At 44.6% G+C, this 27,619-nt stretch overlaps 1 protein-coding gene across 4 annotated transcripts in view; it reads left to right on the top strand.

Annotated features, from left to right (window-relative positions):
* HIVEP2 (HIVEP zinc finger 2) overlaps positions 1-21,093 on the top strand; it is a 166,554-nt gene extending 145,461 nt beyond the window's left edge. For all 4 annotated transcript variants that reach the window (XM_080941690.1, XM_080941688.1, XM_080941689.1 and 1 more), the window contains 6 exons: positions 602-6,130; positions 7,045-7,199; positions 10,001-10,176; positions 12,371-12,472; positions 13,211-14,106; positions 18,649-21,093. In XM_080941690.1, the coding sequence (XP_080797816.1) occupies positions 995-6,130; positions 7,045-7,199; positions 10,001-10,176; positions 12,371-12,472; positions 13,211-14,106; positions 18,649-19,473 (7,290 nt within the window). In that variant the 5' untranslated portion in view covers positions 602-994 and the 3' untranslated portion in view covers positions 19,474-21,093. The remainder of the gene's footprint in view (positions 1-601; positions 6,131-7,044; positions 7,200-10,000; positions 10,177-12,370; positions 12,473-13,210; positions 14,107-18,648) is intronic.
* Positions 21,094-27,619: the final 6,526 nt, after the last annotated feature.

Here is a 27,619-nt window from a genome sequence, read left to right as displayed (position 1 = left end):
TGAAAGAGTAAACATACCAGTCTGTTGTATTAGCATATTATATAAAAATCCATGTAGGTATGTTTCATTACATATGCACTATATAAAATTGATCATATCTATTAATTATTTATTTTTTATGTTGACACAGATATGTATGTATAACTTATTTAAGTTACAGAGTTATATAATACACTTCTGCATGCAAGCCATAAAACTTGGCTAGGGATGGCTCTAAGGCTTCTCATTAAGGCTTTTTAAAATTATATATTACACATGTTACTGTCCTTCGAGAGCTTTTTGATATGTTCATTTGGTGGGACCAAGGACCTAGATGATAAACGTGCTACTGTGCTCTGGCCCCCACATACACTCCCTCCACAAAGTGGAGGAGTATTTATGAAATTTGTCTACACATTCACCGTGAAAGAATTAACGCCTGTGACATAATCCCGAGTTTAAAATTAATATCTTTTAATTGGATAATAAATACAATAGCTATAAATAATTGATTGGAATAAAAAAACATTTTCATTTCTCCAACTTGAGGCTGACAGTTTTCCGTTGGTCTTGCTGTCCTTTCGGGCTATTCTTATGACAACCTCTTTTACCTCTTCTCCAGGTCATTGTACTTAAGTGAATCTGGCTGTTGAACTTTGCTGTTGTTGATGGGCAGAATTTCTCCTGGACTCTTCACCTTCCCAGTCCCATCCTAGTTGAAAAAGATTCAAATGCCATAAGAATCCTTTGTTACTTTGCACTTTGCTTTTGAAGATGGACATTTCTAGGATGGAGAGAACTGTGTTATAATTTTGGTTCCAGGACATTGGCGTCCAATGCCCACTGACTTCAGTGTGGGCGCGGAAGGTTCCAGACAGAGGGAACAATCCGCAAGTGTGCAGAAAACCAGGAACCCAGAAGCAACCCAGCTTTTAAAAAAAAAGCACAGCGTTGGAGACACTCCATGAATCTGTTTGGCTTCCAGGCAAAGTAGCACGTAAGACCTTCTGTTAAAATGGACACTGGGGACACAGCTCTAGGACAAAAAGCTACCTCAAGGTCTGGAGAAGCTGGCAGCTTGTCCGGTGGATGGAGGCAGGAACAATCAGCTGTTCTTAAGATGAGCACTTTCAGCAGCCAGGAAGGGCAGAGACAACCACAGACAGATCCCGAGCAGATCGCAAATGCAGCCTCAGCGCAGCTGTTCGGTTCTGGGAAGCTGGCCTCGCCTGGCGAGGGCGTACATCAAATCCCAGAGAAGCAATACCCACCGCACCGCCCGACCCCGTACCCATGCCAGCATTCCCTCTCTTTCCCTCAGCACTCATTGTCACAGGGCATGATGCACAGCAACAAGCCGCACCAGAGCCTGGAGGGCCCTCCCTGGCTTTTCCCTGGCCCTTTGCCGTCTGTTGCTTCTGAGGAGTTATTTCCTTTTCCAATGCATGGCCACAGCAGTGGTTACCCTAGGAAAAAGATCTCGAGTCTCAACACTGCTTACGGCCAGTACTCCCAGAAAAGTATCGAACAGGCAGAAGATGGTCACAAAAAGGAGCACAAGCCCAAAAAGCCGGGCAAATACATCTGCCCGTACTGCAACAGGGCGTGTGCGAAACCGAGCGTGCTAAAGAAACACATCAGGTCCCATACTGGCGAGCGGCCATATCCTTGTATACCTTGTGGCTTCTCTTTCAAGACGAAGAGCAATTTGTACAAGCACAGGAAGTCTCATGCCCATGCAATCAAGGCAGGCTTGGTACCCTTCACAGAATCATCTGTATCTAAGCTGGACCTCGAGGCTGGTTTCATTGATGTAGAAGCAGAGATTCACTCCGACGGTGAGCAGAGCACAGACACAGATGAGGAGAGCTCTTTATTCGCTGAGGCTTCTGACAAAGTGAGCCCAGGCCCTCCCATCTCTTTGGATATTGCTGGCAGAGGTGGCTACCACGGGTCCTTGGAAGAATCCTTGGGAGGTCCGATGAAGGTGCCAATTTTGATTATCCCCAAAAGTGGGATCTCACTCCCCAGTGAGGGCTCACAGTATCTGGGCCCTGACATGCTTCCAAACCCGTCTTTGAATGCAAAGGCTGATGACTCCCACACAGTGAAACAGAAGCTTGCACTGCGCCTGTCAGAGAAAAAAGGACAAGACTCTGAGCCATCCCTCAACCTCCTGAGCCCACACAGCAAGGGGAGCACAGACTCTGGCTACTTTTCTCGCTCAGAAAGCGCAGAGCAGCAGATAAGCCCACCCAACACAAACGCAAAGTCTTACGAAGAAATCATCTTTGGAAAATATTGCCGACTCAGTCCAAGGAACACACTTAGCGTCACTCCCACGGGTCAGGAGCAGCGCACCGCCATGGGGCGGAGGGGCATTGTGGAACCATTACCTCATGTAAACACCAGGTTGGAGGTCAAGATGTTTGAAGATCCTATCTCTCAGCTGATTCCCGGCAAAGGAGAAATGGACTCTGGTCAAATCAACATGTTGAAGACCCCGAAATTCAACAGTGAGTGTCAGCAGCCACAAGCCATCCCATCGTCCATTAGGAATGAAGGAAAACCTTACCCAGGAAACTTCCCAGTCAGCAACCCAATTCTCTTAGAAGCTCCTGTGGACTCTTCTCCCCTTATCAGAAGCAACTCAATGCCAACTTCCTCGGCGACTAATTTAAGTGTCCCTCCCTCTTTGAGAGGAAGCCATTCGTTTGATGAAAGGATGACGGGGTCTGATGATGTGTTCTATCCCGGCACAGTAGGCATACCTCCCCAGCGCATGCTGAGGCGACAGGCCGCCTTCGAGCTGCCATCTGTGCAGGAGGGTCACATGGAGTCCGAGCACCCAGCAAGGGTACCCAAGGGCCTTGCTAGCTCCTCCCTGAAGGAAAAGAAATTAGTTCCCGGAGACAGGCCTGGGTATGACTATGGTGTCTGCCATAAGCCGTATAAGAAGTGGGAAGACTCTGAAGCTCCAAAACAGAGCTACAGAGACATTTCCTGCCTGAGCTCCTTCAAGCACACGGGGGACTATTTCATGGACCCCTCCGTGCCGTTGCAGGGAGTGCCAACCATGTTCGGGACCACCTGCGAGAACAGAAAGCGCAGGAAAGAGAAGAGTGTAGGGGATGAAGAGGATGCTCCCATGATCTGTGGTGGTATGGGAAACGCCCCTGTGAGTATGATGGCCTCAGAGTATGACCCCAAGTTGCACGACGGAGGAAGGGGTGGCTTTGCCATGACTGGTCACCCGGACCGTTTGGACCTAGCACGACCCCAGCTGCCATCTAGAAGTCAATCCCTTGGCTCTGAGGATCTGCCCTCCGCTGCTGATCCCGACAAGATGACAGAGCTGGGCAAGAAGCCTCCAGGAAATGTGATTTCAGTGATTCAGCATACAAACTCGCTGAGCCGGCCCAATTCCTTTGAAAGATCTGAGTCAACAGAAATGGTGGCCTGTGCGCAGGACAAGACCCCTTCACCTGCTGAGACATGTGACAGTGAGGTCTTGGAAGCCCCTGTAAGTCCAGAGTGGGCTCCTCCGGGGGAGGGTGCAGAAAGTGGAAGCCTGCCAACCCCTTCACAGCAGGTACAACAGCATCCCTATCACGCACAGCCGAGGCTTGTTCGCCAGCACAACATCCAGGTTCCTGAAATTAGAGTCACAGAAGAGCCCGATAAGCCTGAGAAGGAGAAGGAAGCTCCCACCAAGGAGCCTGAGAAGCCTGTGGAGGAATTCCAGTGGCCCCAGAGAAGTGAGACTCTTTCCCAACTCCCTGCTGAGAAGTTGCCTCCCAAAAAGAAACGCTTGCGTCTTGCAGATATGGAACATTCCTCAGGGGAATCCAGCTTTGAGTCCACAGGCACCGGCCTCTCCCGAAGTCCCAGCCAAGAAAGCAACTTATCCCACAGTTCCAGTTTCTCCATGTCCTTTGACCGAGAAGAGACGGCGAAGCTCACCGCACCTCCTAAGCAGGATGAGAGCGGGAAGCATTCTGAGTTCTTGACTGTCCCTGCAGGTTCATACTCCTTGTCTGTCCCGGGTCACCAGAAAGAAATGCGCCGCTGCTCCTCCGAGCAGATGCCTTGTCCTCACCCGACGGAAGTCCCAGAAATACGGAGTAAATCCTTTGATTACGGGAACCTGTCTCATGCTCCAGTGGCTGGAGCGTCCCCATCGACATTATCACCTTCCCGAGAGAGGAAGAAATGCTTTCTGGTGCGCCAGGCTTCCTTCAGCGGCTCCCCAGAAATTGCCCAAGGTGAAGCCGGCGTGGACCCCAGCGTCAAGCAGGAGCAGATGGAGCATCTACACGCTGGCCTCAGGGCTGCATGGTCCACTGTGTTTCCGCCTCTGCCAGGGGATGACCCGGGGAAGCAGGTGGTCGGTCCTTGTGGCCAGCTGAGCTCAGGGCCACCACCCCACCTTGCCCAGCAACAGATCATGCACATGGACAGTCAGGAATCTCTGAGAAATCCGTTAATTCAACCAACATCCTACATGACGGGCAAGCACTTGCCTGAACAGCCACATCTGTTCCCGCATCAAGATGCGGTCCCGTTTTCTCCCCTTCAGAATACCTTGTTTCAGTTTCAGTACCCAACTGTCTGCATGGTCCATTTGCCAGCTCAGCAGCCTCCCTGGTGGCAGACACATTTCCCCCATCCCTTCGCGCCACACCCTCAGAGCAGCTACAGCAAGCCTCCTTTCCAAGTTGACATTCATTCTAGCTACCCTTTAGAGCATGGAGCAGAACGCACTGGAAAGAAATCTGCTGACTATCCACATGCAAAAGAGCAGACTTACCCGTGTTATTCCGGAACAACATCAGGGCTACACTCCAAGAACCTCCCTCCGAAGTTTCCATCAGACCCGGGCAGTAAATCCACTGAGACGCCCGCCGAGCAACTTCTTCGAGAAGATTTTGCCTCAGAAAATGCTGGACCTTTGCAATCCCTACCGGGAACAGTGGTTCCTGTTCGGATCCAGACCCACGTTCCATCCTACGGAAGTATCATGTACACAAGCATTTCTCAGATACTGGGACAGAACAGTCCCGCCATTGTCATATGCAAGGTCGATGAGAATATGACCCAGAGAACATTGGTGACCAATGCGGCCATGCAAGGGATAGGACTTAACATAGCCCAGGTGCTCGGGCAGCCCTCGGGCTTGGAAAAATACCCTCTTTGGAAAGTACCTCAGACCCTACCCCTGGGCTTAGAATCCTCCATCCCCTTGTGTTTACCGTCCACCTCAGACAGCGCAGCCTCTCTCGGAGGGAGCAAGCGCATGCTGTCTCCGGCCAGCAGTTTGGAGCTGTTCATGGAAACTAAGCAACAGAAACGGGTGAAAGAGGAGAAGATGTACGGCCAGATCGTGGAAGAGCTCAGTGCTGTGGAACTGACCAATTCAGACATCAAGAAGGGCCTCTCCCGCCCCCAGAAGCCCCAGCTCGTGAGGCAAGGGTGTGCTTCGGAGCCAAAGGATAACTTCTCCCAGTCTAGGTCTTCTTCCTTCTCCTCCCTGTCTCCCTCCTCCTCTCAAGACCATCCGTCTGCCAGCGGGCCTTTCCCTCCCAACAGGGAGATACTTCCAGGTTCCAGGGCACCGCCACGACGGAAGTTCAGTGGGCCCTCAGAAAGCAGGGAGTCCTCCGATGAGCTGGACATCGATGAGACTTCGTCGGACATGAGCATGAGCCCGCAGAGCTCTTCGCTGCCCACGGGAGGCAGTCAGCAGGAAGAGGAAGGGAAGGGCCGCAAGCTGCCCGTCAGCATGCTGGTCCACATGGCCTCCGGTCCTGCAGGGCACGTGGCAAATTCCACTCTTCTTCTCACGGACGTGGCCGATTTCCAGCAGATCCTTCAGTTCCCTAGTCTGCGGACAACAACTACTGTGAGTTGGTGCTTCTTAAATTACACAAAACCCAGTTTCGTGCAGCAGGCCACCTTCAAATCCTCGGTTTACGCCTCATGGTGCGTTAGTTCCTGTAACCCAAACCCGTCGGGATTGAACACCAAGACCACGCTGGCCCTTCTGAGATCCAAACAAAGGATGACCGCGGAAATTTATACCCTGGCCGCTTTGCACAGGCCCGGAACTGGGAAGCTCACGTCATCCAGCGCCTGGAAGCAGTTTGCACAGGTAACGACAGACCCCGGGTTAGAAAGCACAGGGTGCGCTGGGCCGGATACCAAGTAGACTGAATAGTGAAAGATAGGGAAACCTAAAGGTTGAAATGCACCTGGAATATTTTAGTGACTAGGAAGGTTTAGTATCCAGATGGGAGATGCCATAGCCTGCCCTTACTCTGAGGGATCCCAGGAAAGCCGCAAAGCGCTTACGTCAGCCCAGATCAGGGAGATTCTCCATTGGTCGTTATCCCTTCGGCCTCCTGATGGTAGTGCAGACATGAGGAATTCTGGGACTTGAGAAATGAGGAAATAAAACATGGAATGGATACCCCCGTCCCCCCAAGAAAAGGTTGGGGAGGAAGCTTGGAGGATGTTAGTCCTCAGATGGCAAATGTCATCCATGATATCAAGAATTCGTTTGACTATAGTTTATATTCTGTGTATCTATCTCTTTCAAAAATGGCTTTCCCCAGTTACTGTTTTTTTTTCTCCTGATTTCCCCTAAACAGTTCATACTTAGTATAAAAAATTTTGAAGTATTTTATAGTAAACAAATTAATAGTGAAGAAAATAGAGATTCGAGAAATATATTTTGGATGTGATGTCAGGGTTATTTTCCCTCTGTTGACTTTTGAAACTACTTCCTTGTTATGAATTGTTTGACCAGCTCCCTCAAATGGTAGAGTATGTGTTGGAAGTGTCTCTTAACATTGCACAGAGGAAATGCGGACTACACAGTGTCTGTGCACTTAAGCAATTGATGTATGGAAACTGACGTTTTCCTTCTGATTTTATCCCCGGTGTCTGCTGCTTTCTAGTCAATGCATTGCTTTTTAGTACAGAATTTGAGCAAACTTGCAGGACCTATAGGCCAGAGTGTCCTGGAGAAGGCATGTGAAATGATTCTCTCTTTTGATCCTGCAGGTGAAGCCTGATGCGCCCTTCTTGTTTGGCAACAAACTAGAAAGGAAATTAGTGGGAAATGTCTTGAAGGAAAGAGGGAGAGGAGAGCTTCATGGAGATAAAGATCTCGGATCCAAACAAACCGAGCCAATCCGAATTAAGATCTTTGAAGGCGGGTAAGGAGAATAAACATAAGTCCAGACGTAAAATGTTTGGTCGTACATTGGCGTGAGTGGTCCTGAATGGTTGACTGGTAAATAGTGTGTGGTCTTGCAGATGCTCTAAGGAAGTTCCTTTTGCAGTCTAATTGCTGAACGCTGGCTAGAGAAAGCCTGCAACAGCGTACATTTTCTTTTAGGGCTTGCCCTCAGCAAGCACGGTCCCATTGTGCACGGAGTCTCTGCCTTAAGTTCTCAGTTCTCTAAATGTATATGAAATTGTCTACACTGCAGCCCATGGTGTCTCTGACATTCCTTCATCGTGTGTGTGTGTGTGTGTGTGTGTGTGTGTGTGTGTGTGTGTGTGTGTATACATACAATTATGAAATATAAATATATAATACATATAATAAACATAAATATTATATAATTAAGAAAATAAAAGTGCATGTGATAGCTACATTTTATTTCAGTAGAAGTAGAAATACACTAGTTGCTGTAATCCATGTAAGAAGTCTAGATCTATGATTTTAGCTAAAACAATTTAACTACATTAATTATATCTGGGAAAATAATGTCATTTAGTCCTATCTCACCAAGCTATTATTAAATTACAGTTTCATAAACATGCTTTTATTCCAATGGTATTTGAAGGATAAAATGTTATTTTTGACCATAAAAATGTTAACTGTTAATGGCATGAAAATTCTCATAGCTCTACCAGTTTGGAGTTGGTTAGTATAGTTGAGCTGTCCTTGAATTTTTGCTTCATTTAGGCATTGAGTCTTTTCAACACATTTGCATGTAAGCATATTTTTTGTCATCGGTCATATCATTACATAAATGAAAATAATGTGAATTTTTGTCTTTCCTGAGAGACAGGTCTCTCAGGTTTCGATGACCCAGTCACCATTTAGAGTAGTGCACATGTACAATATGACCAAAGAACAAGCTACAGAGGAAATTGGTTATTCAGCTTATACTTCCACATTGCCATTTGTTAGCAAAGGAAGTCAGGAACAGAACTCAAACATGGCTGGAACCTGAAGACTGAAGCCGATGCAGAGGCCATGGAGGATTGCTGCTTACTTGCTTATTCCTCATGGCTTGATTGCTGCTTACTTGCTTATTCCTCATGGCTTGTTCAACCTACTTCTTATAGAACTCAGGACAATCATCCCAGGGATGGCTTTATCCACAATGGCCTGGGCTTTCTCTCCTACTGATCACTAATTAAGAAAATGCCTTATAGATAAATCTTATGGAGATATTTTGTCAATAGCAATTTATTCTCTCCTTCCAGATAACTCTAGCTTGTATCAAGTTAACACACACAACTAGCCAGTACAAATATACATCCTTTTCTGAAGAATACTGGTCATATCCCCTTAAGCAGTTTCATCATTGTTAGGAGCAGAGAACAAAATTGGATGGAGAAGGATGTTCTTGTGCCTTGAGAATGTGCTCTGGTTTATTATAAGATGCAACTGTAAGAAGAAAACAAGCCATATCGGAATTTTTATGATAGGGGAAAGGGCATGCAAAAGTGATGATACCCATCTTCCCCTTTGACGAGCGCTGACCACAGGGCTGCACACGCTAAGATGAAGCTTTATCCACAGTAGAGTTGGTATTCCAGTACATGGATGGACGTTTTATCTTGAAAAAAGCCTTCTACAAATTGGATAATTGAATTTGACTTTATTTTTGTATCTGTCGGGGTATTAGCTAGAGCAAGATGTGTATAGTGAGAAGTTTCTTAGAATGGGAAAAACAAACAAACAAAAAGCACAAAGAACTATAGGTCTAAACACCACAAGGAACGGAGAATTTTGTGTGTTAGCCCACCTTTGGAAGCTACACAAAGAGCCTTCAGAAATGCTTTCTTGCCATAGTGACAAGGGATCTAAAGTTCTAACCCTGCTATGATGTAAGGAATAATACCTTATTGAGTTGTGTGGTACAGGTGGACTGTTTGATAACCTAAATCTATGTGATTTATCACGTGCTATCGCTTTCTAAGCAAAACGAGATTGCAGAGCACTGGGTAGGTCTCTTCTCTTCTAAGACTTTCTTCATCTCAAGTTCATGACTGTCGACGGCCTCAGATATCCTTTCAGACCAACCCCTTCAGAAAACAAATACTAATTTTATCTCTAGTTCTCCTTATGCAACGAGGCTTTCAAGAAGCCAGTGGAAATTTAGACTCCGTAGGAGTACAGATTCATGATCCTGGGAAGAACAGATCAAATCTGTAGACAACAGTTGGTGAGCCGAGCTTAGCCTGAGCTAAGTTGAAATTTCAGAGGCACACATGTTGTCAGGGTTGTAAAAATAGAGTGGAACCTTGCAAGGGAGATTTCTATTCCCAGTTAGTATTATTTCTGCAAATGTAGAGGAGTGTTTCCATACGTATATTATAGATGATGTCATGTTAACAGATTATGCATGAAGTATGATTATTCTAATATGTTGGTATGCATCTAGTGATGTTCCTTGATTCGAAGTTATACTATGCTCCAAAGTGGGAAATCCAGGTCTGCATCTCTTTGGACTTATGAAAACCTATTGGAACATTTGCATGTTTGTCAGTAAATCTGTAATTCCACATAGAATAAAATTTTGCTCATAGCAACAATTCTATTGCCTAATTGTCTTAAGTGTTTGCTATATAAACTTCTCGAGGTTAGTAGAAGTCAAGGTGAATAATTGGAAAAGACCCTCATAAAATGGAAGCCAGACAATAACTAGCTTTTGGGTTGCTATACCACATGCTAAGAGTATTTAAGATCATAGTGGTCTGCCTCTTCTTTAAATAGGTACAAATCCAATGAAGATTATGTGTATGTCAGAGGACGTGGACGGGGGAAGTACATTTGTGAAGAGTGTGGGATTCGCTGTAAGAAGCCAAGCATGCTCAAAAAACACATACGCACCCATACTGATGTTCGGCCTTATGTTTGCAAGTTATGCAATTTCGCCTTCAAAACGAAAGGTATGGGCTTGACATTTGCTGCTGCTGTTGTTTAGAGAGGAAAAGGTTTCAGGGAAACTTCCGACTACTTAGGATTCTGAATACTATTTTGTAACTCACTTTCACCAACCATAAAGAGTGTTTTGTTTGTGAAAATATGACCCCCCTGAGATATATTTCCTCCTTCCTGTGCAGGATCAAAGGATATATGTGAGACTCTGAGACTCCTTTTATGACTAATTAAGAGCTGCAGACTGTGGGCTGGGCAGGTTGTCTCTGAAGGAAGTGGCTTAGAAGCGCCTGGATAGCTATTACTACTTGTGGGAAATTTATGCGGGCTAGATAATATTTGCACTAATAATTGAAATTCTGCAGGGAGGCAGTACTTGAGTGGCAGTGGATAAGCTAGGGAAGCTACTGGGAAGAAAATAATGTGGCCATGGTCACTTTCAAGAGCATAAATAATGTAAACATCCACAGACTCCCTGGTGGGCCCCCTCCATCCACAGCTGCATTAATTATACATAGAGATTTGATAGCTTCTGCTCTGGGTATTTATCAGCATGGAGACAAGTCTTACTCCCAGACCTCAAGAGTTAATCTTACCCAGCTAGGCCCTGCCTTGAGATGACCTATCATTTTCAAATATCTACTTTAATAAGCTGATCTCTACAAAAACATTTCCCTCGAGGTAGCTTGACTTTTGTTTCTACTATTCTGTATTACGGTGAAGATCTTCGTTCGGTGTGTTACATCTGTCTAAAGGAAGCTTGTCCGCAGCCCCCCTTCAACCCCACTTTGTTTGCGGTGTTTTAACATTTAGTTTTAATATCGAGTAACCTGCCCCGATATATACAATGAAAACCAGGTATGAAGTGTGATAATCTGGTAGGGAGCTATATACCTGTCTCAGTTGTAGCCCGAAATCTTAAAATGTGCTCTCTTGACAGAAGTCTTAATGTTTACAGCTTTCAAATGTCTGTTTATTAGAAGAGTATTAATGTGTCTTTAATGCCTCATTTAAAGTGCAATAGGGAGAGAGAACACAAAAATCTGTACATCAAAAGAAGGAAGCCTCCTGCTCTTTAAATACCCTTCTCCATTACTGAGAAGTCCCTAGGAGGAAAGAATATTTAAGTTTGATTTTGAAAGCCCACCAATCACTATGAAGTTTACAAAAGAGTACTCTAGGTAGATGGTTAAATCCGATTCTAGACCATTGTGAGGACTCCACCAGGAAAGAGAGTCTCTTTGATCATTAATGGAATTTCCTTGTCAGCCTTTGGAAGTATGCAGGCAGAGGTCTAGGAATTCAAGGGTGAGCAGTGCATTCTGGGAAGCTCCACGGGGCTCATCTCCTGTGGAAATACCCACTTTTCAGATTTTTGTTCCCTGAGCACAAGTGTGTCATAAGGACCAATCCCTCCCCCCTTGACTGCACCAAGCCCCTAAGGACCAATCCCTCACGTTCTCCTTTACACTTTAAATCATTTCTGGGTTACCTGAACAACTTGTTCAATGCAATTGCTATATAGTTTTAAAAATCCTAATGTTTGTGAAGTACTCAAGAAAGAAGACTGGGCTTTTTCAATACAGGCCATCTTTTCTTCCAGTTTTGATCTTTGGGTGGTTGAGGCTACAGAGGTAGAAGTCATGGCTGCGGAGGACTGGCTGCGACTTACTGCTTAGCACCTTCACCCATACATGCACCATGCACGCACGGACAGTAGCAGAAACAGAGGAGTTTAATGAATTCATGGAAATTTAATAAGGTTTAATTCTCCTACATCCTTAAAGTTAACATATCCAAAATCTCTTTGATTCCTTTCAAAGAAAAAAAAAGTATTTTGATAAGAGCAGTTGTATTGGAGGTAGAAAATGATACGTAGAATTCCTGGATATATAAGCATCGAGAGAAAACCAGTGCTCTCATCGGGCTGAATTTCTACCTAGGCTTCCGGGAGCCCGCGCCGGAAAATAAAAGTGCATACTTGTGTGTCCCCACTGCATCATCCCAGTGACAACATACGGTCACACGGTCTTTTCATGAGAACAGATAAATATACTCCAGGCCCCTGAGCTGGTCCCCGAGCCTCTTGTGATAAGTAATTATAGTATAGAAAAGTGCACATGCAGAAGGGTTAGCTCATCACACGTCCGGCACCTGACAGCACAGGTTGGTGGTTAATTCTCTTGCCCCTTGTTCATTTCCTAGGAAACCTAACGAAACACATGAAGTCTAAGGCGCACATGAAGAAGTGTCTGGAGCTGGGCGTCTCGATGACGTCAGTGGATGACACGGAAACAGAGGAAGCAGGTGCGTGGCTTGCTGGATGAACTGGCCTCTTCAGAGGGCTTCCCGACTTCATGATCACACGTCCCGATTAAGTGCTCTTTGCAGGAAATAGAGCAACATGTTGAGTTTCTTGAGAACTACTAAGGAGACGGGAAAACATTTGCAGTGTAACTTGTTTTAGAGGTGTGGGGGGGGGCTGTGTTAGCAAAATAGTTGTCTCTAAACACTGTAGGGGGATGTGTGCACGAGGCAGGGGATGGAGTTGTGATTTATGTGCTGTGAACGCATTGGGAGGAATTGAAAGCATTTTAATGCGTTAGCCTTCCTATCAGGAGGAAATGTAGTAGAAGAAATATCCATCAATAACCCCGGTAGACGATCTGGAGGTCAGCAAGCCTCCTGAGGTGTCTCTCCTACATGTAACTTGCACCTGAGACAGGAGAGACGGGCCATTGCTTTGCTCCTTCTCCTCCAGTCATTAACAATATTAGCCACATCCATTTGTTTTGACTTGAGTCATGAGACTTCCCTGAAGTCTGAAATACGAGATCCTAGTCTGGAGTTTTCAGGGATGAAACCAAGTAGGTAGACACCAGTCATTGTCCAGGGATGGTTTATAGGCATGATCGTTTTAGGGGATGGGGGACTAAGGAAGGCTTTTGGGAAGAGCGTTGGGGTGTGGGGAAGAGGGGCAGATACAAGCTCCTAGCCTTGAACAATGGGATCTTAAGCGCTGTTATTACTGTTGGGTTCTTTCAGAAAATATGGAAGATTTGCACAAAACATCTGAGAAGCACAGCATGTCCGGCATTTCAACTGACCACCAGTTCTCAGATGCTGAGGAGTCTGACGGAGAAGATGGAGAGGATAACGACGAAGATGATGAAGATGATGATGACTTTGACGACCAAGGAGATTTGACGCCCAAAACAAGGTCAAGAAGTACCAGTCCTCAGCCTCCTCGGTTCTCCTCCTTGCCTGTCAATGTTGGCGCTGTAGCCCATGGTGTCCCTTCAGATAGCTCTCTGGGACATTCGTCGCTGATCAGCTATCTGGTGACTCTACCAAGTATTCAGGTGACTCAGCTCACAACGCCCAGCGACTCTTGTGTAGACGCCCAGATGACAGAATATCAGAGGCTGTTCCAGAGCAAAAGCACAGACTCTGAACCGGACAAAGACAGGTTAGACATCCCAAGCTCCATGGATGAAGAGGCCATGTTGTCTTCAGAGCCAAGCTCCTCCCCAAGGGACTTCTCCCCCTTGAGCTACCGTTCCTCACCGGGATATGACTCTTCACCCTGTCGAGATAATTCGCCAAAGAGGTATCTGATCCCCAAAGGAGATTTGTCACCCAGAAGACATTTATCCCCTAGAAGAGATCTGTCACCCATGAGGCATCTATCACCAAGAAAAGAAGCTGCATTGAGGAGAGAGATGTCCCAAGGGGACGCTTCACCAAGGAGGCATTTGTCCCCAAGGAGACCACTGTCTCCTGGAAAAGACATTACGACAAGAAGGGACCTCTCCCCCAGAAGAGAGAGGAGAAACATGACCACCATCAGAGCACCATCTCCCAGAAGGGCTTTATATCATAACCCGCCATTATCCGTGGGACAGTATCTGCAAACAGAGCCAATTGTATTGGGGCCTCCTGTAAGTATAACCTGAGCTCTCTTTGCCAGAGCTGCGGAACATTGGTACCTCCTACAGCATAGTTAGAAGGCATTTATTATAATGTGGGTGTCTCTCTAGATGAGGCATGAACCTATTCATCCAAATAGCAGGGAGATTTTTTTTTTTTAAATCACACACCATGTTGGTGACATGGCTGTGACATTATTCCAAGTATAAAATTGCATCAAAGCAGGAGTGAGCTTCTGGCTAGAAACAGGTGAAGCCTTCTGAATGTTTTGTGAGTGTGACTAATTATAGACAAGGGCCCAAACCCTCAGGTGAAGCCCCAGGTACGGCATGCTTACGTAGACAAACATGAAGACAGTGATATGTGCACTTCAGCAGATGAGGACTGATCTACACTTTGTTTTTGACTCCCAAAGTGATTTTTCAGATACATTCATTACATTGTCTAACATGTACATGTGCAAATGGTCAGGGCCCGGGAGAAGGTAGTGTGACACTCTGGCAGCTCTTAAGGTAAAGGCTTAAAGCGTTCTGCGCTTTTCTTCTGTCATTGCCTTCTGTCCTGGTAGAGATGTTGAGGGACGATGAAGGTCAGAGGACTCGGGAGAATGCTGAGTTCTCCTTTTACATTTATTATAAAGTGAGGTAACAGCAGCAGTGGCCGTGGGCCACACTGAAACCACAGGTTGAGTGAAAGTCCCTGCTCAGCCTCATCGTGAAACAGCCCAGCGGATCATGAGAAGGCCGGCTCTTCCCATTGGGGTGGGGTTGCCGAAAGGGGCAGAGAGCATGGGGCAGGCTGTCTTCTGAGTTTGTTTGCTTTAAAAGTGGTTCTGGTTTCCAGAGCTTTCTTCCTGCCTGCACCCTCTTCTGTGCTTTCTGCCTGGCGTAGCATGGTCTTTCTCAGGCATAGAAGGCACTGCTGTCTGTCTGTCTGTTACTGTCCTAGTAGCCATTATCCGCCCCACCCCCCCATTGCCTACCGCTATCCTGATTCATGAGCTTCAGTGGCCATGATCGAACTTCAGGCAAGCTCTCAGCATTGCTAGCTGTATCCTCATCATGTCTTTCTCTCTCTCTCTCTCTTTCTCTCTTTCTTTCTTTTTTCTTTCTTTCTTTCTTTCCTTTTTTTTGTAAACTGGGTACAAAGTTCATCTTGATGCAGCCCCGCAGAGATGTGCCCTGATGTCTGGGTGTGACTGATTTCAAGATAATAAATTTATTGAGCTAGGCGAGAGCACCACATCTCCCCAAGTTTCTCTATCTTGTGCCACCTGAGTCACTATATGGTGATTGGAAAGCTGGAAATCCCTCTGGGGTGTCCTCAAATGAGTCCTCTGATGGAGACATGCTGATGCTGGCAGGGTGCCCTAAACTGGTCCTGATCCCTCATTCCTGAAGCTCTTGAGTCAGCTTTTGGCCAAGTAGACCATAGCTAGCCTATGTGGACTGGTAGAACTCATTCAGGCCACCATGTCGTGAGAACAGTGCCATTGACTTAACATGCTGTTAAACTCAGGCAAAGTGATTCATTAGCTCAAACGATATACGAATTCATTTCGGACCTCTGATTCGCTACAGAGTTAGTCAAGAAATTTAGTGCCCAACGAGAAAATTAGTTTTGCCAGTTACCAAATTTTTCCTAATTTCTGTGTGGTTTTACTTCATTTTCTTTTAAAAAATAATCTCTGAACCTTCTCAGAGAGCTCATCCTTCATCCCCAACAAATCCTTTGGCTTCCTACCCAATCCAGTTTTCTTTAAAGGAAAAAAAAAAACAAAAAAACAAACAAACAAACAAAACAAGCTGCCTGCTGCCCGTTCTCATAGGAGGGAGCGGTACTGAAACTCAAGCAGGAGCACTGTCCTGAATCGTCACCTTCTGGTTCATTTTATTTATAGGTAATAGAACTTAAAGGGGTGCACCGTTTATTCAGTCCGCCGCCATTTTTGAGGACTGGAATATGATTCAAAGGGTGAATAATATGACAGTTACGTCCTTGTCTGGGATCTTCAGGAGGTTGTCTTGCCTCATGGCCACTTGGGTGTGGGAGTCTGTGTCAGTCAGACATAGTCCTTACATAGGTGTGGTCTGTCCCTCAAAGAAGATGTCACACAGCTGTAAACAGTGCAGAAGCTGTCAGTGCATTTAGGACAGGGCCTTCCTCAGGTAAAGACTTCCGCTCAGAGCCTCAGCTCCTTCAGCCACTTCTCTCCTTCCTTGTCTGCTACTCCCTGCTCCCAGCTGCCACCCTGCAGTCTGGCACTCCTACCTTCTTCCCTGGCTCCCAGAAGCCTGATCGCACTGTTGACGAAACCGTTAGCACAATAGTTCCAGTGCCTGGAAATTCACGCATGTAAGAGAATATGTGTCATGGGTGCACAAAAACATCTTGTGCACATAAGCCTCACATAACTCACAGTGGAATTTGGTATTCTTTTTTTTTTTTCCTGTTATATAAGCAAGATTAGGATGTGGGCACTGTATTTTGATAATGGTCCAAGTTGCTAAGCAGTAGGAGGGGGTGTCGTAGAGGCCAAAGCAAAGCAATACAAAGGTTTGCAGGAGTTTATTTGAAGGCTGGAAGGCTTTGGTAGACAGAAGGAACATGTGTGTCAATGTCTGGCACCGAGGGTAGCTGTGGGCATGGCTGATTGTAGAAATTTTGCTTGCACATTTTACTGCATGAGGGCAATGAACATGATAATCAGAACGGGAAATGCCTGTTGAGAGCACAGGATTTTGTTTTATTAGCTTTAGGATACGCTGAGGGTGTCCTGGCCTCAGAGGCCATTACTCCACTATCAGTCCAGAGTCAAAGACAAAAGCCAAGGATCTTTGTGTAACAGCACAAATTTCTCTTAGTTTTTTCTGCTGACCCCTTCCCCCAGAAAACTTGGCATATTGGTACTTTGGTGAGCTCTATGCAGTGGATGGGACAAAGGGCAGATAAAACTCAACCCAAATCATGTTTTATTTATTAATTTATTTAATATTTTACCTTAAATCTGTAATACAAAGATTTGATTTTCTTCCCAGATTGTGCATTAGGGTTCCTCTGCCTTAACTACTGTTTGGTGAAGACTTGGTCATCTCTAAAAAAGAGTTAAGGGAGAGAGAGTTCATGTGTACACAGCATTGACAGGATTCTTCTTGAATCCTGAAATGGTCACCTGTTCTAGCTTGTGAGGTCCTGGTGATTCCAGGGATACTGAACGGACCATTTCGTCTGTGTTGTAGAGCAAATCATTTGTGTGCAGCATAGATAAGATGTATCCTGAGCCACCACAAATTCGAAGCTAGGTAGACAGTAGCAGGGATATGCATAATTTCTAGTTCCTGAGCCAGGCTCAAGTCTACACAGAACGGCGTAGATCCTCAATGGTAAGATTTGGCCCTTGAATCTGAGAGCAGAAGCATCCTTGAGATGGATCACAACAATTTTTAAGATAGCATTCCGAGATTATTACCAAACTTGACAAGTTTTAATCTACCTTGGGTTCTCATACAAGTAAACAGTGAAGTCTGTTATTAATCAATCCTCGTAATTAAAATCCTGACTGATTCACTAGAGCCAGATAATCTGGCAGTCTAAGCTATGTTCTGCTACAAAAACAAGACTAACAAAGTCTTCATTTCAGGATGAAAACCATGAAATCTGGAATTGTGGCTTCAAATTTTAAATACCTTTACTTCATTAATTCCCAAGAAGACATTCATATTATAAATAATACCAACAGAGAAAATGATCCAAAATCGTCTTTGATTCCCAGCTATGAAATTGAATATAAATGATTAACTGTTAAACACACATGATATTAATGAGTCCTTGCTTCCTTTCAAACATTGCCATTTCTATAAGATTTAACCTGGATCTGGGACTTGAAGAACTCTGCAGTCTTTATAGGGCCTCTTCTTAGTCGAGATGTATTCCTGTAGGCCAGTACCTTGCACACCAAGACTTCTCCTTGGTAGGAATGTCTTCCACCAGATTAGTGCTCAGCACAGAGGGACTTCTTAGTAGGTTTGTATTCCTGTAGGTCGAGCCTTGCACAGCAAAGGAGCAGATTTGTGGTTTCTCAAAAGCTCCCCAACCTCCCTTGCGTGGAAAAAAAAAAGTCTATTGTAAAAGCCTGTTGCCAACTTCAGGACTATCCTTCAGCGCAGCCCCACTGCATAAATAGTTCAAATCGCACCAATGTTTGCTCGGCACCATTTGTTTGTTTTGCTTTGTCATTTTCTTTGCTAGTTGTCTTCCTGGTGAATCCATTCTCTTCACTGGTTCTTATGAAGAAATGGCCATCACATGATTGCATGCCTAGTGAGAAACACACTTGTTGCTTTAGCATTTTGCTCTTGAAAAAAAAAAAAAAAAAAAAAAAAACGCCACTGCCCACAGGTGAACACCTTCATTAAAGAGCAGGAAGAAGATAGCTAAGGAAGCTGCTCAGTTTTGAGACATTCTTACTAGGTGCCAGGCATCCGGAGGGAGGAGTGGGGAAAAGAGGGAGAGAAGGTGCAGATCTGAACTCTGTGCTCTGTTTTCCTCTGTAGAATCTGAGAAGAGGATTACCTCAGGTTCCCTACTTCAGTCTCTATGGAGACCAAGAAGGTGCTTATGAACATCTCGGCTCCAGCCTTTTCCCTGAGGGTCCTACTGACTATGTCTTTAGTCATCTTCCACTTCACTCTCAGCAGCAAGTACGAGCTCCTATCCCCATGGTGCCAGTTGGTGGGATCCAAATGGTTCACTCCTTGCCGCCGGCCCTTTCCGGTTTACATCCTCCACCCATATTGCCTCTGCCCACGGAGGGCACTGAGGAGAAGAAAGGGGCACCCGGGGAGGCCTTCATCAAGGATCCCTACACCCTTTCCAGGCGGCATGAGAAACAAGCCCCTCACGTTTTGCAGCCATCTGGTCTACCTAGTTCTCCCTCCACCCCAAGGCTACTGATGAAACAGAGTACTTCAGAAGACAGCCTGAATTCCACAGAGAGAGAGCAGGAGGAAAACATACAGACTTGTACAAAAGCCATCGCGTCACTCCGGATTGCAACAGAAGAGGCAGCTCTGCTTGGGGCTGATCAGCCCACATGGGTGCAGGAGCCCCCCCAGAAACCGTCGGAAAGTGCGCACGTCAGCATTAGACACTTTAGTGGGCCTGAGCCAGGTCAGCCCTGTACCTCAGCCTCCCACCCTGACTTACATGGTGATGAAAAGGACACTTTTGGTACATCACAGACTGCAGCAGCTCACCCCACGTTCTATAGCAAGAGCAGTGTGGAGGAGAAGCAGGTGGACTTTCAGAGCAGCAAGGAATTATCTTTAAGCACAGAGGAAGGCAGTGACCCTTCATCAGAGAAGAATCAACTCCAGTGATCTGCAATGCATGGACACCTTCGTTTTCACAATTCCCCTCCCCCCTTTCGTTTTTTTCTAGGAATAGAAGTAAATGAGTTGATAGCATGCCTGTCCTAAGTTACAATAGTTGGCCACTATAAATACTTTTGTTATTTTGAAAACAATTAGGTAAATTAGCAGGTCATCTTGAGCCTGACCAAAACAAAATTTGAAATTAACCTATTGGGTCTGGTACTTTGAAAACTGTACAGATGTCTGTGCCTTTTCTTTACTTTGCTTATATTCTTATAAGCATTTTTTAGCCGTAATTTGTACATATTTTAGAATTTGTGTATCTGCTTTGTAATAATTGTAATCTCTTTCCTCTTTTGGACACTCGGATCTAAATGATGTAAAGCAAAGCAGCATCTATATATATATGTGAGGTTGCACTAAAACATATTTTTATATGACAAAACTGAACAGCTTTTATGTACAGCTCTGATTCTGTAATACTAATATTTATTTTGTTTCATAAACTGTACATTTTTTTTCTTAATGTTGTGGATTGCTTTTCTATGTGAAGCATGGATTTACTGTTGCGTAACTAGAATGGAGATGTCCATTATAAGCAAGATATTTAAACTTATTCTGCACTTATGCATTAGTTACAAAAAAAACAAAAACAAAGATAAAGAACGTACCAGTCGGTTCTTAAACTTGTAAATTCTTTTTGTCTCTTGTTTGCCGGATTGACAATAACTTAAGTGCTGATTGTGACTTTTAAATGGATAGTACCGTAAAGCATTAAACAATGTGCTATTGTGATTTTTTTTCCTCAAAGCTTTATAAACCAGTTATAAATAATATTAAAAGTATTTGGTCTTATGTGAACATGTTGATCTATATACTCACCTAGAAATATGGGAGAAACATTCCGCCCCGTGTAAATACACACAAGTGCATCACTGGTTTTGCGTTACTCGGTTGGACACAAGGGTCGCCACTGACCTATGCTAGAGTGTCTTTAAAATTAAAGTGAGAAAGCACATGGGCTGAGAGAGCTTGGTTATCGGCCGGCCCGGTGGCTTGGTAGGCAGTGCTGTGCGCTGCCCATGGAGAAGACCCGGGCGTAAAAAGCTTGGTTCTTGCTGCACAGGATAGCAACTGGAACTGAGGCTGCACGGACGGTTCGCACTTGGACTTGGGTCGGGTGTGGGAGTAGGGAAGAGGGATGGAGACCTGCTCCCCAGCTCTTCCCATCAGCCTGTTCGTAATGGTTACAGGGTTACCATCAGCATTAGGAAATGTCACCTTACCCTTTTGTACAGGGAAAGGGTGTAATTCCTGGCTGTCTCAGGGGGAATGAAGTAGAGAAGCCTTCAAGTGAAAGTGGCTCTGGGGAGGAGGAAGTTCTTTTTCGTATCTGACCTTCAGAACGGCTTTTGATCGGTGTTGAAGGTGGGAAGAGCCTTTGCAGGTCTAGCAGAGCAGAGGGAGGGGTACAGCAACATGTGCACACGCATGCACATGGGCGTGCATGCGCACACACAATCTGGGTTACCTTTGTGCTATATAGTGGATTATAATTCTGTGAAACCAAGTTTGTATATTGAATTACATTAAGGCGTGTTCTTTAAAAAGAGAAATAAATACACAGTTACATGCTTGAGTGTCTAGTTCTTGAGTGTGTGGTGTGTGCGTGTGTGTTTATTGATGCTCTTCACCTATACTCTGAGTTTCATCGCTAGGTCCTATCTGTCTGGAGGCACATCAGCCGCTGATGGTCTCTAACCAAGTGACATGGTAGTTATCGCCTTCCGTGGGTCATCCGTGCCAGGCACTTTCTAGAAGGTAGGCCTAAAAAATGAAAAGGCTGGGAAGCATGCACTGTATCTGAGTAGAGGCTCAGCTCTTCCCCACCAGCACATAAACATATATGCTAATGAAATTCCACTAGGGAAATCCCTTTTTGATGATGTTTCCAAGGTTAAAAAAAAAACAAACAAAAACGAAAACAAAAAATCCACTGTAAAATATCCACCGATCAAGGGGATTTTGAAGACCAGAATCTTTTGAGTAATAAAAGTAATTAAAACAACTTTAATGTGGAAATCTCAGTATTTTTATTATAAGCATCTCAAGTTGGTTAAGTGCACACCTCACCTGTTTAGTTTATGAGTCAGATGGTCATAACTGTTTTACACGCATGACAAAGCTGGCCGGCTAAGGATCCCCAAATCTGATTCTATGGGGTCTCCCTGACATTCTGTGTAAGAGGCACAGAAAGAGTAGGGGCAGAGAGGATTTTGGCTCTTTGCTTTTGCACAGCTGATCACACCCTCATCCCCGAGCAGTGCTTGGGTGCCTGAGCTGAGCAGAGACAGTGGTTGGGTGATCATGTCCGTCTTCCAGAAGCTCACGGAGTCTCGGGGATTTCTATGTGAGCAAATGTCAGAATTAAAAACTGCACTGGGGTGTTTTGTCATAACCAAGATTTGTAATAAGGACCTGCTTTCGCAAGTAGGAAGTGGGAGGCCCCCACAACCTTGGAACACAGCCTGGAAATGGGTTGACAAACCCAACATACTTTTTCATGTGCTGGGTGTACACTGCAGAGCAAACCAGATTCTTGACGTTTTTGTCTTCTGTGTTTCACTGGGGGAAGGGGACGTGAGGGAGAAAATGAAGTGAGAGAGCTCAGGTGTGATGGCCCAGGATGTGTGAAACTGTGCACACAAAGTGAGCACGGTAGAGTTGTCTCTGTGGGGAGCGGGCAGAGGCCAGAATAGTTCTGTTTCTTAGTCCACTGGAAGTCTGGAAAGGCAAGGAAAACTGCAGCAAGAAAGTAGCCTTTGTGTGTGTGTGTGTGTGTGTGTGTGTGTGTGTGTGTATTACATACTACATATACGTACATGTTTATGCAAAGTTTAGAAGGAGGTCATGAGGCAAGGGAAGAACATAAATAAAGTTTAATGTAAATAGAGGATGCTCATGTGGGAAGTGACCAAAAACTGTAAATTCAATTTTATAAAGCCGGGAGTGGCCGTTGGTAATCTTACTGCTGGGGAGCTGGAGAAAGAAGGAAGCCTGGGACTCACTAGCCATCCCAACCAGATTGATGAGCTGTCAACCACATGAAGGACTTTCAAAAGCCATGTTAGGTGGCACTTTAGGAATGACAGCCAAGGTTTACCTCTGGCCTCCACATGCATGTGCACCAACATTTGTACCCACACATATACAAATACATATATAGACACACTTGTGTATGTATATGTGCACACACATGTACAAATATGTACACACATGTGTATACTTGTATGCATATGTGTGTACATGTATTTGTATGTATATGCACATAATTTTAAGAGCAACACTATAATGATTTACTAACAATACTTAGAAGCATTATTAAACTAACAATCTTTTTCAAAACCAATGGATATAGAAACTGTTGCAGAGTCAAGAAGGCTGCTTACATTCTCTGATGAGGTCCCCTCTTAAGTAACAATGGCTTGTTATTGTGGCCTCTCGAGTTCTAGAGAAAGCTGCTAAGGTCAGATAAGCTCAGAAGCACAGAGGTCATCTGCAGGGATGGTAACCAGAGCTATTAGTCTAGAACTGTTATCCAATAAGACTGTGCTGCTTTGTTTTCTCTGGAGCTGTTTGTTACCATATAGACCATGTAGAGAAACTTGCTTGCTTTATATGCAGTAATCAAAGTCTTGGCTTTGCAGTAATACTTGAACATGACCAAATTTGTTTTATTCTCCCTTAAGATATAGCTAAATATCGATAAACAGAAAAAAGCTAACCTTCCATTTTTCTCGAATTCTCTCTCTGTAATCTTACTCATACCCACTAGTTAGTTAAAACTAGGGTCACCTTCAGATGTTAACACTGTTTATCAAAATGAACCCAACTAGTAGATTTTCTCTATTAAGTGTTTATAAAGTATTTCAAAATCAGCAATTGACCTGACCTTTTTTTTCTTTCTTTCAACCAGAATTCAAACTTTTGGGCTGGAGAGATGGCTCAGCCGTTCAAAGCTAGGCTCACAGCCAGAATTAAAGCTTTTCTCTCTTGTATAAGCACAAATTTCATAAACATGGTTTGATATGAATGAAATTTCATCTCAACACAAATTGTATAGTTAATACTTATTGTTACATTCATTCATTCATTCATCTGGGGACACAGACATAGATGCCTGGCACATTTTTGGAGGTCAGAGAAAAGATCACAATTTACAGGAACCTGTTCCCTCTTTCCAAAGTATGAGTCCCAGGGATCGAACTTGGATCATCGGCTTTGGTGGCAAGCACCCTTGTTTGCCAGACCTTCTTTGTGGACCCAAGTATACAATCCTTGGAAGATACCCTTTTTATTACTCCATTAAAAATCAGGTTGAAGAATGAAATGTTTCTAAATAAAGACTTTTCTCTAGAGATATTCAAGGATTTGTAGGGTGATGGTTGTCAGCCTCGAAGGGAACAAGAATAAGCTAAGCAGTTTTGTGACTAGGTTGGGGGAGGGAATGTAAGAAGGTCTAGCATGACATTTCCAATGGCAACAAAGCTTGTGGGATATTGAGCTCATCGCAAGAAGGCTTGACAGCAAGGGTGTGGAAACCTTTGCTCTGGGCAGTAGTTCTGCCAAAGAGAACTGATAGGGATCTTTAGGCTCCTAAGCTCTGTTCAGTTACACAAAAGAGCCCAATTCCAGGAAGGTTATTCATCATGGGCAGAATAAAGAAATATGGGACATCTCTCTTCTCACTAAGTGTGTCTGCCTAGAGTTCTGTTCTGCCTGCAGGATATCAAGGACCTCAAAGACATGAATATGCATTGCTATGACTTAAGTGTGACAGTAGTATTAGGCCTCGTGATCTCCGAGATAGTTTTGTGTGTGTGTGTGTGTGTGTGTGTGTGTGTGTGTGTGTGTGTTTGTAGGAACAATTACAAGCAGAACACATAGGTGGAAGCACCACGACACACTGGTCAGGAACAACCCTCTACAAAATTCTTTTCAGTAATAATTTAAACTAGTGGGTGTCAGCATTCCTTTAATTAGCCATCCTCTCATTTTACAGAAACCGAGGTTGTTTTACTAACCTGGCATGCCTAGTTAGTAAAAGTAAAGTTACTTTGGGTTTTGATTTTAACCGTGGGAGGATGTTCATGATGTATGGGGCGTGCATGCCCAAGTATGCATGTGGAGACCAGGTATCAGTCAGATGCAGAAGGTTCTCTTTGTCCATTTTTACATGGGCTCTCGGGTGTAAAACTAAAGTCCCCTCACCCGAACAGGCATCCTTACAGGTAGAACCAGCTTCTGGCCCTGGGTTGTAATTTTTCAAGCGCAAGGGACCAATAAAACCTTCAACAGGGATGAGCTCACTCCAATTCTGCACTTTTCCAAACACAAAAATACCCTCCAGCTACACATAGCTGTTAAGCACTCGGAGCACAGGGCACAGAAGTGAGAGATTAAAGTCTTAATTTGTTTCTAATTATATTTAGCTTAAACTTTGGCAGCCACCTGTGGCTAGTGGCTCCTGAACTGGACAGCTGGATGTGGAAGCGACATGTCACCCCTGTTGAATGGTGTGGCACACGTCTCCAGGTGGACTCATTCACTTGTCACGTGCCAACTTTCCTCTCGGTGCCGGGACATGATGACAGGCTAATACAGGCCGAGCATCTCTCACGGGACATGTATCCAGGACCCAGCACTAAGTGTCCAGGTAGAGAACTGCATCATGCTGATGGTTCCGTGTTCAGCTGAGTTTTGGACATTGGAAATCATGCTAATAGCCAAAGTATACTCTTACAAAGACTTGCTAGTGTTACAGTGGGAAACATCATAGTCTCCAGACTGATGTGGGCCCCATCAGTCTGTCCCAGTCTAAATGTGCATGACCTCAGGGGAAAGGGCTGGGACTGAGCTCCAAGAAGGACTCAGATTGTGAGTCTTGGGGAATGCACACCTGGATGTTCCTATTTGGGGGGGAGGGTGACATATATCATTTACTTCTAATAGTCCTCATCAAGTGGGTATCAGAGTTGGCATTTCCCTGACCAGTAAGTCTCTGGAAGGCAAGAAACACCAGCTGTACAGTATGACAGGCTGAGTTTCAAACCTGGCTTGGTCTGACTCCAGAACCATCTATTCGGTAACGGGTTTCTTTGATGTTGGTTTGTGCCTGCAAGCAAGGAACAATAGAGGCTCTCCGTTCCTTAATTCACCACGTCATTCAAGCGTACTTACCGACTATGCTGTGCTCCACCGTCAAGGAGACAACATGGGATGGGGAGAAGAGATGGTAAGGGCGGTATCACAAGGCTTCTGTAAGGGAATCGGTGTTGTAAAGTGGGCACAGGTACGAGGCCAGTCAGTCTGGAGGAGGGAAAGGGACTTTCCATCTCACGGAAGGTTCCAGGGAGGAGCAAGGTTTGTTTCTAGGGATGTGAAGATAGTTACCATGACAGCAAGTTCAGGGAAACCCCTAGAATGTTCACATAGCAAGACAGAACAGGACATGTGTGGTGTGGGGCACAGTAAGACAACTTTTAGCCAGAAGTTAAGACTGGGATGAGTGGTTGCCTAACTGTGAGCTCCTCCTGTCACTTTTACGGTTATGGCTGATATGTACGGTTGGGTTTCATTGCCATGCAGTTGTGTGCATAATTTTAGTTATGAATCCCATATCAATATAAGGGATATGAATGCAAAAATAAAGTGTAAACCTATATCTATTAAGTTCATTTATTGGAAAGATATAATAAGAAGAGCTAGTTAGAATATTGCCACTGAATTATGTGGGTACCTATAGAATATATGAACAAAAGCCAAAGTGAAATGGATTGGAATTTGGGGGTTTGGACAACTGGACTTCAGCTCCCTGACTGCCTGGCTGGGTCTCAGGTCACAGACTCCAACAGGAAGGAAAGTTAGTACAGATAGGCCATGCATGGAGAAAGATGGTAAGTGTGTGTTTGACGTTAAAGAGCTTTACGTGTTATACATCAATTTTTATATTTATTTTATTTTTATATTTATATTATTTTTTATTTTATTTTTATTTTATATTTTTATATTCATTTTACTTTTAGGCTCACATTCCTCTGTTGGGATGAGTCTTGTCATTCCCTGCAGAGTTTCTAGAGCACAGGATGGAAGCAGCTAAGCCAAAACTAACAACAAAGTCATCACAACGCAACGGCAATAGTCATTTGTAATTGTTAGTTTCTCTCTCACGATCTGAGTCCAGTCTAGATAGATTTCATGAATAATAACAAGGTCTCTGCCTTGCCTTCTTGGACAATAACAGTAACAAAACAAAAGCAAAAATTGGAAGGAAAATTCCGCAATGAATGCTTACTAACAGTTTTATCCTTAACCGGCCTGGAACTCTGTGTTAATCCTCTCCCCGGGCTGGAGATGGGAAGGAGAGATTAGCCAGCTGCACCTTAATTTTAAAATGAAATCATTGCCACAGAAACCTCCTTTTCACATTCCTGAACTATGAGTGAGGCCTCAAAATTAAAATAGCTATTCTGAAGCCGACCAGTTACCATAAACACCAATATAAACAATGCCACCATGAGGGGAAAGATGGCAAGAATGAGCAGGAACGTTATACTAATCTATTGATTTCCAAATTTACACCAAGAATGCTCCCTCGCGCCCTTCCTCTCCCACGCTAAGCCGTCTGACATTTTGGGTCTGGACATTCATGTTAAGCCTACCGGCATCCTTTTCTTTGTAACAAAATTTTGTGAACACATCCTTTGCTATTTCCTTGGTTGTTTGAAATCCACTGTTAGAAACCTCTTTAGGAGAGACAGTGAGGACCAGAGGCTGAGGTCACAGCTGTGCTGCCCAAATGCTTCCGTTTCATCTCTCCCCTCAAATGCAGCCTGCTTACAGACGTCTGGGCCTACGGTTCTAGAGATGCTCCTGATAAGGAGTCAAATAGTCAAAGAGGCTCTTGAGAATGTGTGTCAGGTGTGGAACATGGCTCACTCAGGGGCCCATGCTCTTAGGAATATCACATAAGGTCATTGCCCTTGATTCTATTGGATTTTATCCCTTTTGCATATATTGGAGAGCTAGTGAGTTTTCAAGGGACATCTGTTCAAGGGAGAGCCTCTCTGGCTCTTGGTGGCCATCTGTCATT

The sequence above is a fragment of the Micromys minutus genome (genome assembly GCF_963924665.1).
Source record: "Micromys minutus genome assembly, chromosome: 30".
In the NCBI taxonomy this organism is placed as follows: domain Eukaryota; kingdom Metazoa; phylum Chordata; class Mammalia; order Rodentia; family Muridae; genus Micromys; species Micromys minutus.
Note: the sequence above shows the minus strand (reverse complement) of the source record. Positions and strands in the feature narration are given on the sequence as shown.